General features: G+C 33.0%; 2 protein-coding genes across 2 annotated transcripts; one reads left to right on the forward strand and one right to left on the reverse strand.

The window, feature by feature from the left end:
• Positions 1-601: 601 nt before the first annotated feature.
• On the forward strand, positions 602-2,612 carry LOC125821423 (transcription factor MYB3R-3-like). Its single transcript, XM_049500841.1, has 3 exons — positions 602-1,120; positions 1,344-1,853; positions 2,308-2,612. The coding sequence occupies exons 1-3, from the start codon at positions 646-648 to the stop codon at positions 2,610-2,612; spliced, it is 1,290 nt and encodes a 429-aa protein (XP_049356798.1). The 5' UTR covers positions 602-645.
• A 5,926-nt stretch (positions 2,613-8,538) lies between these two features.
• Positions 8,539-11,087, reverse strand: LOC125821475 (cyclic dof factor 1-like). The gene is made up of 2 exons (XM_049500893.1): positions 10,780-11,087; positions 8,539-9,817 (listed from the first exon to the last, which is right to left on the reverse strand). Exons 1-2 carry the CDS (start codon positions 10,909-10,911, stop codon positions 8,621-8,623), a joined length of 1,329 nt encoding a protein of 442 aa, XP_049356850.1. The 5' UTR covers positions 10,912-11,087; the 3' UTR covers positions 8,539-8,620.
• Positions 11,088-16,397: the final 5,310 nt, after the last annotated feature.

Below are 16,397 nucleotides of genomic sequence, written 5' to 3' on the forward strand. Positions count from 1 at the left end.
TGTTATGTGTTCTCTTGTCAAAACACACATACAAAAGCACACACAAACACAAACACAATAACAAAATCCCTCAAAAGAGTCAGAGAAGAAGCAAAGGGGAAAAAGGGGTTGTGAAAAAATGGAGGTTTTTGAGGTTTTCTGTTAGGAGAAGAAAAAACACACACTTTTTATCTGTTTCTTGATATATAGAGAAGTAGTAAAGATTGTTCCTTTATCTCATTTTCTTGATTTTGTTCTTCAAGAATCTTGTAAAGATCAAATCTTTATGCAACAAAAGTCTCATGTCATCATCAACATCATCATTTTGTTCTTGTTTTTGGTGTTGTTCTCTTATGGGGTGCTAGCTACTTCAATGGGGTTGTTTTCTTGATATACAAAAAGTAGTAAAGATTGTTCCTTCATCTCATTTTCTTGAATTTTGGTTCAAGAGTGTTGTAAAGATCAAATCTTTATGCACCAAAAGTTTCATGTCATCATCAACATCATTTTCTTGTTCTTGTTGCTTTTCTTCTATGGTTGCTAGCTACTTCAGTGGGGTTGTTTTCTTGATATAGAAATAGTAGTCAAGTTTCTTCCTTTATCTCATTTTCTTGAATTTTGTTCAAGAATGTTGTAGAGATCAAATCTTTAAGCACAAAAAGTCTCATGTCATCAACATCATCATCTTGTTCTTGTTCTCCTATGGGTACTTCAATGGGAATGTTTTTTGCTGATATGAATTCACTCTCTATAAACACTCCAAAAAGTCTTGATGAGGGTAAAGGGAGGAGGAGGGGTTCTTGGGATTTTCAATTCTTGAATAAAGGGGGGTCTTTTTTTTCTTCTCAGAGTCTTGATGAAGCCCAAAATAGTGAAGAAAATAATGAGACTATTGATCTTAATGCTTCTTGTTTCAATGAAGAGAATCCAATTACAATGCATAGTACTTTTATCAGTAATAATAATAGTAGTAGTAGTGGTTGTGGTGGTAATAATGGCAAGGAAACAGAGAATGGACAATCAAAGCTTTGTGCTAGAGGTCATTGGAGACCAGCTGAAGATGCTAAGCTTAAAGAACTTGTTGCTATTTATGGCCCTCAGAATTGGAACCTTATTGCAGAAAAGTTAGAAGGAAGGTCAGGTAAGAAATAAAAATCTCATCTTTTTCAAGATTCTAGTTGATTATCGGAAATAGTCTCTCTATCTCCCCAAGATGGTCTAACGTCTGTGTATACTCTATCCTGAGAAATCTCATTTAGTCTTCAAGATTCATAATGCCCCCTTTTCATTATGTTAGATGTTGTATCTTTTTTCAAGATTCATAATGCCCCCTTTTCATTTATTCTTCTTGTTTTGGTGTGAAGGAAAAAGTTGTAGATTGAGATGGTTTAACCAGTTAGATCCAAGAATCAACAGAAGGGCATTTAGTGAAGAGGAAGAGGAAAGATTAATGGCTGCTCATAGATTGTATGGTAACAAATGGGCAATGATAGCAAGACTATTTCCAGGGAGAACAGACAATGCAGTGAAGAACCATTGGCATGTAATAATGGCTAGAAAATATAGAGAACAATCAAGTGCTTATAGGAGGAGAAAAATGGGACAATTTGTTTACAGAAGATCAACAACTACAGTAGTTGAAGAAGTAGAAAATTCAAGTGGCCAAAATTCTGTTAACCACTTTGCTGCCACTTGTAGTATGAAAATGAATAATGATGGTCCAAATGGTTGGGTTGTTTATGGACCAAATGGCTCACCCCACATGGCTGCTTCTGCTGGAGAAGCAGCAGCAACTCCTAGTAGCACCAATAATGTGCCTCTCTATTCTCCATACTCACCATTTTGTGCTCCCCCTTTTGACTCATTACCTGCAGGTATATATATCTGTCTTTCACTTTAAACAATTGTTTCATTTGACATTAAATTCCTCCCACTTTTTGGATCATATTTGGTTGAACTTGAAAAAAAATACAAGTTTCTAGAAGTTTGAAGTCATAAAAAGTGAATCTTGATTTAGAACATGATAAAAATCTAAACTTTTTGCAATTTCAAGTTGAAACTATGTTTGCTCAAACTCCTCAAAAATGTCGACGGGTGCGTGCGGGTGCGTGTTGAATTAGTGCTTTTTGCAACTTCATGTTGCCCGAACTTTTCAAAAATATCGACGGGTGTGTTAATTTTTTGAAAAGTAGTGTATTTTTGAAGGATTTGACACGGTGCGACATCATTTTTGGAGAGTCAGAGCAACATAAGGTTGACACAATAGACAAATTTGTATGTTTCTTTATGGTTAGTTATGAATGTTGGTTTTTCTTGATTTGGTTGAAGGTCATTGTGGGAATGAGATGATGAATATTCTAAACCAACAAGCAGGCAGATCTTGGGATAGGCAAAGTGAAATTACTCATCAACACCACCAACATCCATCTAATTCATTAATGATGATGAATAGTATGCAACAAGATCAATCACAGTATGTCTTGCAGTTTCCTTGTGTTACACAAATTTCATCATCATCAACAGAACAAGGACTAGTAAAAGAGGACAAAAGAAGCAACAACAACAGTGATAATACCACAATTGCACCACCAACACCACCATTTATAGACTTTCTTGGAGTAGGAGCCATTTGAATAATTGAAAAAGGTCCCAATCCCCCCCCCCCCCCCCCCCACCTTTTGAGTCTTTACAATGAGATGGTAACAGTATTAGTAGAGCATGTAACAAGTATTTTAGTTTTCTCATTCTGTTATTATGTGTCAATTTGTGACACTGAAATATCAAAAAGTATAAAAAAAAACTCCACTTTGCAAACTGTTAACAACAAGGTGTTGTCACTTCTTTGCCTTTTTTCACATTTGTTTTAGTAGTGAGATCAAATAGTGTGACCACAATAAAGTTCATAATTTTTTGGTCATTGAATTAAATTTTAAGGGGGGGGGGGGGGGGGGGGTTGTAAAGCAAGAAAAGTGGGGAAATTGAAGACATCCTTTTCTCATGAGCCTGCCAAAAAAACAGGCAGAAATTCAGGGGTCCTGAACACCAAAAACTTTATATAAGTTGCTATTTTATGCATTCAATTATGGTAACTGTTAAACATACATTGGCCTCAGCAGAATCTTTATGTCACCAACATGAGAGTGCTTATTTGGAACTGTTCCAACAGTTCAATACAAGACAATTCCTCACCCAACCACCCCTCCCCCCTCCCCTCTCATCATACAACAATATATCATGTATGTGAATTCAGATTTAGTCGGAAAAGAATGTCACATACTGAGCCGCACCCACACCTTTAGGAGGGGGTGCATGTGCACCCGCTAACGTCGAAAAATATCATATGTATATCTGTTTTGAAAAACTTGCCGAAACTAAGATATAGTAAACAGTGCACCCATGAACTAAGGTACTATTGGTACACTCAAAGACCAGCGTCTTCAAATTTAGGGTTCGCTTCTATAACTCACATGTATCATGAGTGGCGAAGCTAAGAATTTGGATAAAGGTATTTAAGATAAATTATGCACTATGTAAGATACATACATAGTTTTTCTTTGTCCCAATTTGAATACACAAAAAATTTTAAAAATAATTAAATATTTTTTAAACTTTTAGACCTATAATTTTTTTTTGAAGTTTATTGCCTTAAATTTGACAAATTTTGTGTGATTCTGATATCTTGTATGCAAGGTGGAATGCATAGTAATACGTCTGAAAAGTCAAAATTAAAGTATTTTTTTAAAAAGCTACTTTTTCTATTCCATTTTATGTGAATTTTTTTTTCTTTTTAGTCCATCCCACTAAAAGGCCATCTTACTATAATTAGAAACAATTTAACTTTAAAATACTTATTTTATTCTTAGTGAAATGATTTTCAACTACATAAATATTTAAGAATTGTTTTAAACCACAAGTTTTAAAATTTTTTTTTTTTTGCTTAAACACCGTGTCAAGTCAAATAATTCTACATAAAATGCAACGGATAAAGTGAAAGACATTATGATAAAGACGGACTAAGCGGAAAAGTAAGACAAATAAATTACCGCAGAATGAATAATGAAAAGTGAAAAAAGGTGAAAGGGGGTGCGGGGGTAGTGGGGTGGAGGGGGGGGGGGCATGTATACAGGTAGTTCCCTGTAATACGCATAAAATTTGGTGGAGCAGTGAGTGAAAGAGATTGCAAAATGTGCATGTTTCAACTTTCTGTTTCAAATGAGTTGTGACACACATGCTTTTACTGACCTAATCATCTTTCTTACATATTTCATCTTTTTACATACACACGGGACATGTGTTATGCTACTTGAGGTGAATTTATAGGTTAAAATATGATGTACGTGAATTCATAATTTCGTTTTAAAATTAAATATTTTATGTATAAATATGTCGTTGAATTGATATGATACTATTTGTTGGTAGTTTTGCTACAATAAAGCATTTGATCGAATGTTATGTTGTTTACTTAGAGTGATATTTTATAAATTCTAAATTCGTCGCTGGTGCGAGCTACGTGTACACTTGTAATCTAATTACTACAAGAAACAGTTAAAATGAAGGAACTATGAGCTAGCACCCGAAATGGATAAATGGGATTATACGTACAAATATAAGAGTTCATTGTTATAATTATTTCAAACTAGTAACAAATCTTCCAAGGGAAGAAGAGGAAATAAAAAGAAAGGAGGGAAGTTTCTAAAATTAATCTAAGCAACTAAGAAATAACAGAGGTTAAAATCCTCATATTGAGAGCTAAATATATTCTATAATGATGAACTAATATAGTAGAAGTGTATAACCATATTTATTTATATAATTTTATATTGGTATTCATGAAAGTTTAAATGTGATATATCTGATATACATAATATATAATATGATATACAATGTCAAGAAGCATTTTCCACATCTGATTATTCTTTATATATTTATCTCTTCGACGAAACTGTTAATCATAGTATATATTGAATCCCCTATAGCTTTTTGTGTGTTTATTTTTTCCCATATTTTGAATGTTCTACTGAAAATTTTGATTCCACCACTACTTTGCCGCCGGAAGACACCAACATTTTGAACCCTTAGATTGTTGTTTGATATTTGACAAGTTTTTATTAGTTTTACATGCAATTTTACATGTTACGTACGTTACGTACCTAGTAATGTCTTCACATGAAAGCAACACATTATTCTTACGTTGTTGTCCACTCCATCCCTCCATGCAACAAAATCAAGCAAGGTCCTTACTTGCACCAATACCAAGAGAAAAAAAAAACTAAAGTGCTAACTAATTTTGTATGATTTTTTAAAATTGCCTAACTAATTTTGTATGATTTTTAAAAATTGCCTAAATAATGATTAAGTACCTAAATAAGTTATATAAAGTGTATATATTATTTTATGTGAAATAAATGAAGAATAACAATGTGTATTAGTAATATGAAGATTAAAATAGTGAAATGATATAATCACAATACAAATTGTATACGTTTCAAATAAAGATAATCCAACTAATGTTTCTTTCTTCCGAAGAAAGAAAAAAAAACTCTCTCCTAGTATCGGATGTATAAGATTATTTCCTCTCAGGATAAAATAGTTAAATTATATTGATATAGCGATAAAGCTATTTTTTGAGGTTTGTTGAGTAGTGGTACTTCCTATCATAGTGCAAGTATTTGTTGAGTCTCCCACATTGGTGAAGGATAGGTACTTTCATCTTCTATTATTAACTTGGAAAATCATCCTCTTATAATTTTTTTTTTTTTTGGTTGAGTTAAACCGAAATTTCATATTTTTACATGATATCAAAGTCAGAACAGACTTCCAATATAATTAATCAAGAAGCAAGGTGAAATTGAATGGTTAAAAGGAGTAAAGAAAAAGGGGTTGTTAATTATACCCCTAAACTTATGTGAGTGTCCAATCACCCCGAAACTTGAATTTTTGAATTTTGAAATTATGTTTAAATATGTATTTTGCTTAAAATATAAATAATTATTTTGTGAGTGAGACTCTCAAAAACTAGTCTAATTTGGGCTCTTTCAGTAGGTCTTGGAGCATGGGCTGATAGGGCTCAAAGGTTGCAGGGCTTGGGCCATTTCTTTATTAGAAGTTGATATGGATCTATTACAACTACTTCTAACTTCCTTCTTCGTTTGTTTCCATTAGCTTTTCTTAATTTTTTAGTCTGTTTAAAAAAGAGTGTCTTTTCTTTTTGGGAATTCTTTATTTTTTAACTTTACGCATAAAATATTTAAGATCATAAAACTAAAAAATATTTTGATACATTTTACCTATCTTTAGTTTAAAATGAGGAGATTCAAAAAAACAAAATTCTCACAAGTGGAGTAAGCCTTGCGAAAGGCTTGGACTCAAATTCTATTTTTTTCATCACATTTGTCTTGCGTACATTCATTTATCTATTAAAAAGCTATGGGTAAATGATACATTTTATATATATATATATTCTCTCTTTAATTGTTACTCTAAAGGTTAAATTATTTTATTTCGATATAAACATTGAATGTTAATTTAGTGTAATCTTACGAGTGAAGTTTAGGAAGGATATGATATAAGTAAATCTTATGTCTATATATCTTTATGGGGTAGAAAGATTGTTTTCGGTAGATTTTTGTCTCAAAAAAAGTGTTATCATCAAAGTAGTAATGGAAGTAAAGTAATGACCGTCAATAGGAAGATGAGCAAAGCAAATGAAACAACATGTAATAGTAAAATTGGAAAAAAAGACACTTCCCGAATACAAACTAATATTACTAACTATGAAGAAGAAGAGACTAGACCATGTCTCTACATAAAAGTACTATAACAATATTCAACTACCTATTACCTTTTTATCCTAATCCTCGACCTTCACATCTTCTTATCTACATCATGTCCTCGATAAGTTAAATATGTGTCATGTGTTGTCTAATCAACACCCCCACTCCCTTTCTACTTCGATCTACCTCTATCTCTCCTACAATTTATTATAGTCAATCTTTCACATTTCCTTACTGGTGCATCTGTACATCTTCTTTTCACGTGTCCACCAAAATTTCTTCTCATTTACACAAATATTATGCATTTCTAATTAAATGAGGTTCTCTTTAAAATCAAACAAATGTCCTAAATGAAGGAAAAACACTAAAATTAGATCCAAGAAACTAAAAGTAATTTAAAGCTTAACATGCACTTTGGTCTAGGGTCCCATAGAACAACACATTTTTTAAAGAAAATATGTGGTTCAAAAAGCTAATGGGGGTAATGAAAATATTGGTGTCTTAACTTGAAAGAACAGTCAGGAAAACATACAACTGGCCGGTCCAACATTAAATATTTTTAATGTATAGTTTATTATTCAAATCATGACATATATCTACCTTATTGTCAACTAATGGATAAACCATATATTATATGTCTATCTCTCATTGGTTATAATATAAAGTTATATACTTGGAAAAAGAAACCAAAAAGTAAGAAGAAAAAGAGAACTTTATCCTCAAATTTTCCACCTTTTTAGCATATGTAAGGAATTAAGAATAGATCCTTTTTGCCATGAAAGTGAAAGATGCATTGACACCTTTATTTTTTCTATCAAGAAAAAAATTCTACTTTATCTACACAAAATTTGGGGGACCTGACATGTCCTTATGTTATTTTTCCTTCCTAAAATGTCCAATTTATAGTCAATTTTCTCTTTTTCTCAATGAGCTGTTTGTTTGCTGACCCTATATGCTCTGCCTAATATAATGTTTACCCTAAAAATTATCATGATTTGTGGTTGAAGTTTAAATACTTGGTGGTGGTGATGTTTAGAATGGATCTTTTCATTTTTTTGTCAATATATATCTGGTGTTTATGTCAAACTAGTTAATCTTAACAGCCGCAAATTAAAGTGAGAACACATAACGCTTAACTATGGTTAAACAATAAGTATTTGTATGAAACAACACATATTTTGGGATATAAACATTGAATACAAAAAATCTGTATTTTTTGTGGAAATAGATGTTCTTTTGTCGGATACAACAACCTTTGATGTTCTTTACTTTCAACATAAGTTATGTTGTTCGGATCTTTCAAAAATGAAATCGGATGTGTGTTAGATCTTTCAAAATTATGCAATTTTTTGAAAATACGATATAAGTTGGTGGCCTTTTTGGAGGATTTGAGCAACATAATTAGTGAAAGTAACCATAATATTAGGAGAGTGTAATAGGATTTATTTCCTTATCCAAGAAAGTGAATCTTTGCAAGAAGTACAAAGCCCATTAATATGATAGATTTAGTATCATAAAAATAATGTAAATATTCAGAATAAAACTATCAATATGAGAAGTCAGTAAAAACTTCAGCTGCATCTTATTTATCTCTATCTATTAATAACTCTACAGGTCAATGTACAAGGTAACACATAGTACTGCAAAACTATAAAACTTGAAGACTCTGTGCATACTGTCTCCTTCTCCTCCTAGACACAAGAACCCGCTATGCGCAGGGTCCGAGGAAGGGCCAGTCCACAAAGGTAAAGGTCTATTGTACGCAGCTTTACTGCATTTCTTCAAGAGACTATTTCCATGATTAGGTGCTAGCTGCACTAACATCAATGATTGGTACTAGGCAACCATGAACCATGTTGTAAGTCTTATCATTGTGTGCTCTCGCGGAAATGAAGTGATCTAGACAAGGCTGCTGGATTAGCTTGCAGGGCAAAAGAAGTGTCATGTTCGCGATTTCTATGATCAGCTTTTGGATTAAAGGCACTGAAGAGCATTGTACCACGAGCCGAATCAATCTTCTCATTCCTGATACCTAGTGTTGACCATATAGAGCTTTTAGCCGCTTCATTTGGATCATGAATCCTTAATGTCTTCGGAATCAGTACACATCTCTCGCCTTCTCTATTCTGCAAATTAGCATCTCTTCTCCGTGATTGTGATGGATCAATCTTGCTTTCATCCCGAGAATGTTTTCCTAATGTTGGTGAAGTAGGACTGTTGTTCTGGACTGATGATTGATCAGAAGAAAGCCAAGGTACGTTCCAAGGGTTTGCTACGGTGCAGCCCCAGTACGGTGTTGCTGGATAGAATGATACTGGAAAGCCAGAATAAGGCCACGGAGCGCCCTGAAAGTACGGTACTTGAGGAGGAAATGGCTGGAAATTATTCCAATTTGCTAAATCATGAGTACCAGCACTGCTTTCTTTGTCAGTTACACTTGAGGCTGTACTACAAGTTCCATTTGATTGATCATTCCCAACTGCAGGCATTCTTCGTTCGGATCCATAGAATTCATTTCGATTCATATTATGTGAATTCTCAGCTAAGTTCAATGCAGAAACCATTGAATCACAAAGGGGTTTATCTGATCCAAATGTAAGGACAGTTCCATTTGTCCTTAAAGCAGGAAGATGCATTCCGTGAGATGCTGCTTCGACCCGACCTGCTTGAAGAGGATAATTTGAAATGGAAGAACTCTTGTTCTTTCGGCGACCAGATCCCACAGGCACATTTCTCATTGTCCCTCCAGCAGTCCAATATCTCTGGCAGTTCTTGCAGAAGTAACGAGGCTGGTTGACGTTGTAATTGTTGTAATAACAGAACTTTGTTTCCATGCTATTACATCGCGGACATGGAATCAATTTATCAGGCTTCTTGAGTGCCTTTTCCTCACTCGAATCCTCCTCCTCGATAGATTTTGATGATAATGTTTCTTTATCTGCATCCTGCATCTTGATGTCATCGCTTATACCAGATGATGTTTCTGGTTCAATCGACGAGTCTGCAGTTGGATCGACAAGTTCATCATCTTGTTTGCTTTGTGTAAATTCTCCTTCTAAAGTGATCTGATCAATTGACAAGAAAAAACAGGTCAGTTTGAGCTCTCTCACAACAAATCAAAACTATTCGTCACTGAAAAGACGACGATCTCATCATTTTAGCATAAGCAATTGAACAAGGCAAACGATCCGGGCAGTTACGCCTAAATCTCCACTCCTAGCAGTTGTTAACAATTCCACTTGATAAAAAACATAACAATATGATCACCATAAATACAAAAGTTTTACAAGGCAGAGGATCTGAATATATACAACTACAATAACAACAACATACCCGGTGTAATCCCACAAATAGGATCTGAAGAGTGTAGGATGTACGTAGACGTTAGCCTATCTTTTTAGGATAGAGAGACTGTTTCCGCTACACCCTCAGGATCTGAATATTTCAGGGCATATAATCCTTGTGCTTTCCAAATTACACAACTTTAACTTACTTAACTCCAAAAACATATAAAAAAAATATCTTGGAAAGTAAGATCATATATATATATATTTTAAATGTTGATTAACATCACCAGATCAAACATCAGAGTTCTATGGTATCTAAATTGAAAAAATAAAATAAAATATAATCCCAAAACAGTAAATTTCCAAATTCAAATACAGAAAAATAATGAGAAAACAATTCCCAAAACAGGGTCTTTCCTAAAACTGGTTTTCTTTACATTTCCATTTTAAGCTATGGTATCAAGAAAGATCCAATCTTTTCATAAAACAAAACTCACCCAAATACTAAAACTCCGTCTAGTCGTAGATTTTGAAGTTGAAACTGGAAAATTTGAACTTTTATTTGAAAAAAAATGAGACAAGTCCTAAAAAGATCATATTTTTAAAAGTTTGATCAAATTTTATGGTCAAATAGATATATCAAAGATAACGTTTCAAACTTTATAACTAAAATTGGTGACCCAAATTCCATTTTTATTAACTCATGATATATTTATAAACAATTTGGTAAAAAGATTTACCTTATCATCATCAATTGAAAGAGGGGATGAGGTTGTATGATCATCATGAAGATAAACACAATTGGTTTCTTGTTGTGTCATACCAATTGTTTTACCAAACAGTTTAATAGCAGGATCTCTAACTTCAGACATTTTCTTGACACTTCTTCTCAATTCTTGATTTTCCTTCTTTTTTGTTACAACACAAAAGGGGGGAAAGAAATCAAAGTAGTTTGTGTTACTTGAAAAAGGGTAAGATGGGAACAAATTTTTATCTTCTTGTTTTGTTTCTTTGATGTTTGGTGTCTTATAAGTTTTGGACTATGAGGACTATAGATGAAGAAGAAAAAGGGTTTTAGAGGTGGGGGGTGGGGTGGACACGTCACTAAAGGTAGAGGGATTTGTAGCCACAAATTTGTATGTGGCAATAGAGAAATCTTGATACATTTGGTTTGAGGGAGGGGAGAGTTGGTTTTGTTCTTTTTAGGTCTGCGTGGTTTGTTTGCTGTTTTTTTGATTCTGTACCCAAAACCAAAAGTAAAAAGGCAAGTGCTTTTGGTACTATTTTCTCCCTTTCTTATTTGTCCATGTCAGCAACTACTTTCCCAATTTTTTTCTCAAATAGATTTGGCCTAATACTAAAGAGAAAATAAAGATTTGCCTTAATATCTATTTCTGTTTTAATTTTTTTTACTATCATGGATAAGAATGTTGTAGAAAGGTGGATTAGAAAAGTTATGAAAATGGATTCTCTATCAAAAGTCATTATGTTTGAAGTGTGTGATCTACTCATCTAAAAACTTAAACTATTAGAGAAAATATATTTTTATTACACATCAGTGACACGTTTTAATGTTGTACAACCTAGGCAAAATGGATAATATCATTAGCGGATTGGATTGTTACAGATGGTATAGAGTCACTCTCGATGTGATATGTGAGACAAAGTTCAACTAAGTTTAGACAATCTCAATAGGATGGGGCAAATCTCAGTGTTGAGTTTAGACAAACTCAATGTGGTAGGACAAATCTCAACGAGGACGCTAAATCCATAAGAATTGGTATTTGTGACACTCCAATTTAGGATAAGAAGTCCTACATTAACAAAACAGATGAGAGATATTGTATATATAAGTAAGTTGACCTTACATACTAGTGACGTGTTTTAAGGTCGTGCGAACTTAGATCCAAAATAGACAATATCACTAGCGGACTGAATTGTTGAAATAAGATTGGAAAAACATCATGTACTCAATCCACTTAAACCATGACTGTTACCTTGCCACACCTACAATTTTTTGTGAAGCAACTAATCAAAAGGACTAAAGAAGCTCTTGAATGATATAATTCATCTAATTAAAAAGGAAAAAATGATCGATAGTCCAACAAGTTTATCAGGATGAAGTGAAGATAAAGTAGGGAGGTTTGGGCTCGCGGTTGACTTAGGTCTTTGAAAACATGGTTCTAGCCTTCATATCCCTTTAAGCTCATCTATTCATTGAGAGTGTTTGTTCATTGTTTAAGTTCATGAGTGAGATTTATGTAATATCTCGCAATTTGAAATAGCTAGGAAGAAGCTAAGAACTGGAAATAGTCATTTTTGGAAATAATGAAAATCTGGAAATTTGTTCAAGTTAGGAAAATTTGAGTTTTGGCCAACTTCAAACTGCCATAACTTCTAGCTCAGGATGAGTTAGAGGTACTTCCAGATATGGTAAGAAAGATCATGGAATGATCTTTTCAACGCTGCTGAGTTTGCGCGATTCCGAGTTTGTATGAGTGAGTTATTCCCTTTGGAAGTTGGGCTGTTGGAAATAGGAAAGTCCAAATCCGGATTTTGAAAGGGTAGTTTGGTCTTTTTCTTATCCAACTTAATTAGTTCGTTTTAGAAGTTTAATTAGGGTAAAGTCAAATTTTAGTCAGTTTTAGAAAAATGATTTTCATGCTAGGGCTTGGAGAAAGGAGAAAAGAGGAGAAAGGAGAAGAACGTTCAAGATTCGTCAAGATTAGCTTGTGGATTTCGTCGGGGGTGATCCCTATAAGGTATGTGAGATCACATAGCATTGGGTTAGTTCACCCATGTGCCAATCATTATTTATTTTAGCAAATTTAAGTTCTTGAAAGCTTAGAAATTGAGTTCTTGATGGGTTTGTTGAAGTTCTATTAAATTATTGATTTGTTGAAATCGTTGAGGAGTTGTTTGATCCGAATTCATGATTTTAGGTTTGATTTTGAGTAGAATCTGATGTACTATGAACATCAATTTTAAGTGTTTGGGAAAGAACCCATGGAGTTTAGAGGGTTTAGAGCTGGAAAACGAAGAAATTTAGTCGGTCGAAATTTGGACATGCCTCCGCGTCGCGGACCCACTCCCCAAAACTGAGAAAAATCATTTCGCGGAGCGGAGCGGTCACGGACCGTTCTTCCTCAAAAGTTATTTTCGAAACCAAAAATTAAATATCCCTCTGCGTCGCGGACCCACCCTTAAATATTGATTTTTGGTCTTTTCTCATGTTTAGCCGTCTAAAATCATTTCTAAACATCATAAGATCTTTCCAATCACAAATCACAATCCTTGAATTCATAATTCAATTCAAGGACCAGTTAAGAGTCAAGTCAAAAACAGTGAAGATCAAGGTCAAGAGAAGTTCTTAGACTTTTCCAAAAGTCTCTTTTAAATGTTTTAACTTTGTTTTAAGAATTAAAGTTCGAGTTGAGTAAAGAGTAAAGAGTAAAGTTTGAAGTCCATTTCTTCAAAAATATATGGGGACAATGTATTCCCAAAGGGTTTAAAATGTTTTCACATTTAAACAAGAAAGGAAATCTTAATTTCCAAAGAGCCTTCGGGCTAGTTTTCAGAAAAGAGTAATCGCTTTCTAAATGAAGCAAGAGAGGAAACTTTGATTTCCAAGATAACCTTTGAGCTAAGTTTTGAGCAATTATCTCAAACCACAGCAGGAAGTTATATTTTTAAACATAAGGAGCTAGTATCATATTTTGGGAGTAGTATTGAGCACCGATATGGGGGAGCATTCAGAGAACCCACAGCCTCCATAAACCATGTAGCCATCATGGATAGAAAATAGTCATACTTTTTAGATGAACCCTTAGTGATTTTTAGCATAGACTAGTGGATCCACTTAGTGAGTTAGGTTCTATACCCTCGGCAAGGTATAAGACGGCCCTTGGCAGTGTGAGGTAAAACGTTGTATCATCACTATAGCTCTTAAGTGATGGTTGTCGGTTAGAGAAACTCCCACAACAATATTTTATATTTTTATATACAAACAAAGTTCATATTGTATCTTTGCATACATACAGAGTTATTATTGTATTTCTAAATACACAGAGTTGACATCATGTTTTAAACAACTTTTCCTTATATTGCACTTGGTTTTAAAGTGTTTTATATTAAAATGAGTTCAGTTATGTTGAGTTAAGTTGAGCCAGGTAAGTTCTTCAGTTCCTCCCAGATTCTTTTCAAGCTTAAGTTGTGTTTAGCATTCCAACTCGCATACTCGTACATTCAGTGTACTGATGCCAGTTGGCCTGCATCGTCTTATGATGCAGACGCTGGTAACCAGGATTAACATCCAGCGCATCGTTGATCCAGTTGAGCTTCAGAGTTGTTGGTGAGCCTCATTGCATTCCAGAGGATCCCCCTTTTTCATTACTTTATCATTTTAGTTCATTAGGATGTCGTGGGCCTGTTCCGACATCCATCTCAGTTGTTTTAGAGGCTTCATAGATAGTCAGTCAGATGCTAGTTCATTCATCATCATTTTGTTATTGGCTTATGTTCATATTTGAGTTGCCTTTTAGCTAAGTTAAATGTTTATTTTTAAAACATTATGAGTTCAGTTTGAGACAGCTCTATTATTTAGCATATGAATCCTTTTCTTAATGCTTAAAGTCTTCCTCTGAGTAAGTAAGCCAGGCCAATGGTTTGCTTGGGGCTAGCAATGGTTCTTGAGTGTCGACCACGTCCAGGGTGTAGGCTCGGGGCGTGACAATTTATGCTCATTGCAGTCACCTTAACTTCGTCATTTATTTAGGTAAGAGTAAGATAACTTTTTCCCCCCAGCTATACTGACTTTCACCATTAGCCATCATTTGCAATCATCATCACTAACCATTATTTCATCCACTAATCACTATAGATAATTATCATCTTATTCAACATTATATATCGCTAACTGCCATCATCACTCACCATCGTTATTATCTATCAGTGTCATTCCACTATTAATTATCAGCCGCAACCACCAATAATCATGATTAATCACTACTATCAACTACTATACGATAAAATATTACACACAAACACCATATTATCAGCCAACATCATCCCAAATCAAGACATACAACTACCATCATTAGTCATCACCACCAGTAGTTGTCATGTAATATTTTAATTTTTTTTATATATAATATTATATCAATTTAGTATTTTATATATAATAAGTTTTATTCAAAAATAAATTTTATTTATTCAGATGTTTAGAATACAAACAATCTTATTATTTAATATTCATAATTTGATGATACATCTTTATATTCAGATGTGTATTCAGTTTCAGATAATCAAATTTTACTTAATACACATTTTAGTATCCACCATTCAAATATCTGAATTTTAATTAAAATAATTGCGGCCTAAACTTAAAGAATAAAAATGATTCAGACGGTTAAGCTTTTGGTTGTTAATGGTAATAGTCATTTCATTATCTAAAGTAACATTATTTTACATTTATTTTTTTGGAATAAAGTAATGGATAAGAAAGATCAGAATGAAAGACTTATAAATTAAAGTGATCAAGTCGATAAAAACTAACTACATATTCTATTTGCGTCAATCAATTTCTATTAGATTTAAATCATTCGTAAAAGACACTTATCCATAAACAAAACTTACTAAAAGTATAGTAAAATTTATAAATAAAAGTTCAACTAAACATCAAAACTCATATTAAGTGTGATTTCGATTCTTGTTACTTTTTATCATCTTTCTCAATCCTCCAATGAAACTATAGGATATATTTTGATAAAGAGATAAGAAAAGTTGCTTTATATGTTTTGACATTTTGTCTTGATTAAAAATGCACAAGTACTATCCTTACGTTTTAAGTCTAGAAGAAAAAAACATTTGACAACAACTTCTAAAGTTTGTCCAAAATTTGATAGGTTGAAATTGAATTACTGAATTAATTAAAATCATGAGTTGGACAATATTTTGAAATTGAAAAAATAGAAGATTTAAAATATAAAATTGATAAAGTTAAGTTGTATTTTGATATGAATTTTACTAGAACTTTTTCTAAAGCAAAATTTGTGGATGGAAATTGTTTCACTTGAAACAATCCTCAAATTTTTATTTGATATTTTATCAATAATCCAATTACAAAAGTTTAGTATTTGCGAGGATTGAAGTTCAAGCTAATTTTTGGAAATACTAATTACTGAATTGTTCAGGTAGAAAAAGTTAAAGACGTTTTTAATATGGAAATATAAATATCCAAATATAAGTATTAAAATTAAGACATTTATTAACTAAAAATTACAAACAAATAAGGTCTTAATAAAATTGATAAAGTAAAATGTCGAGAGAGTAATTCAAGTACTTATAAAATATTACTCCT

Source organism: Solanum verrucosum, unplaced genomic scaffold (genome assembly GCF_900185275.1).
Source record: "Solanum verrucosum unplaced genomic scaffold, falcon-dt-bn FXZP01000217.1, whole genome shotgun sequence".
In the NCBI taxonomy this organism is placed as follows: Eukaryota; Viridiplantae; Streptophyta; class Magnoliopsida; order Solanales; family Solanaceae; genus Solanum; species Solanum verrucosum.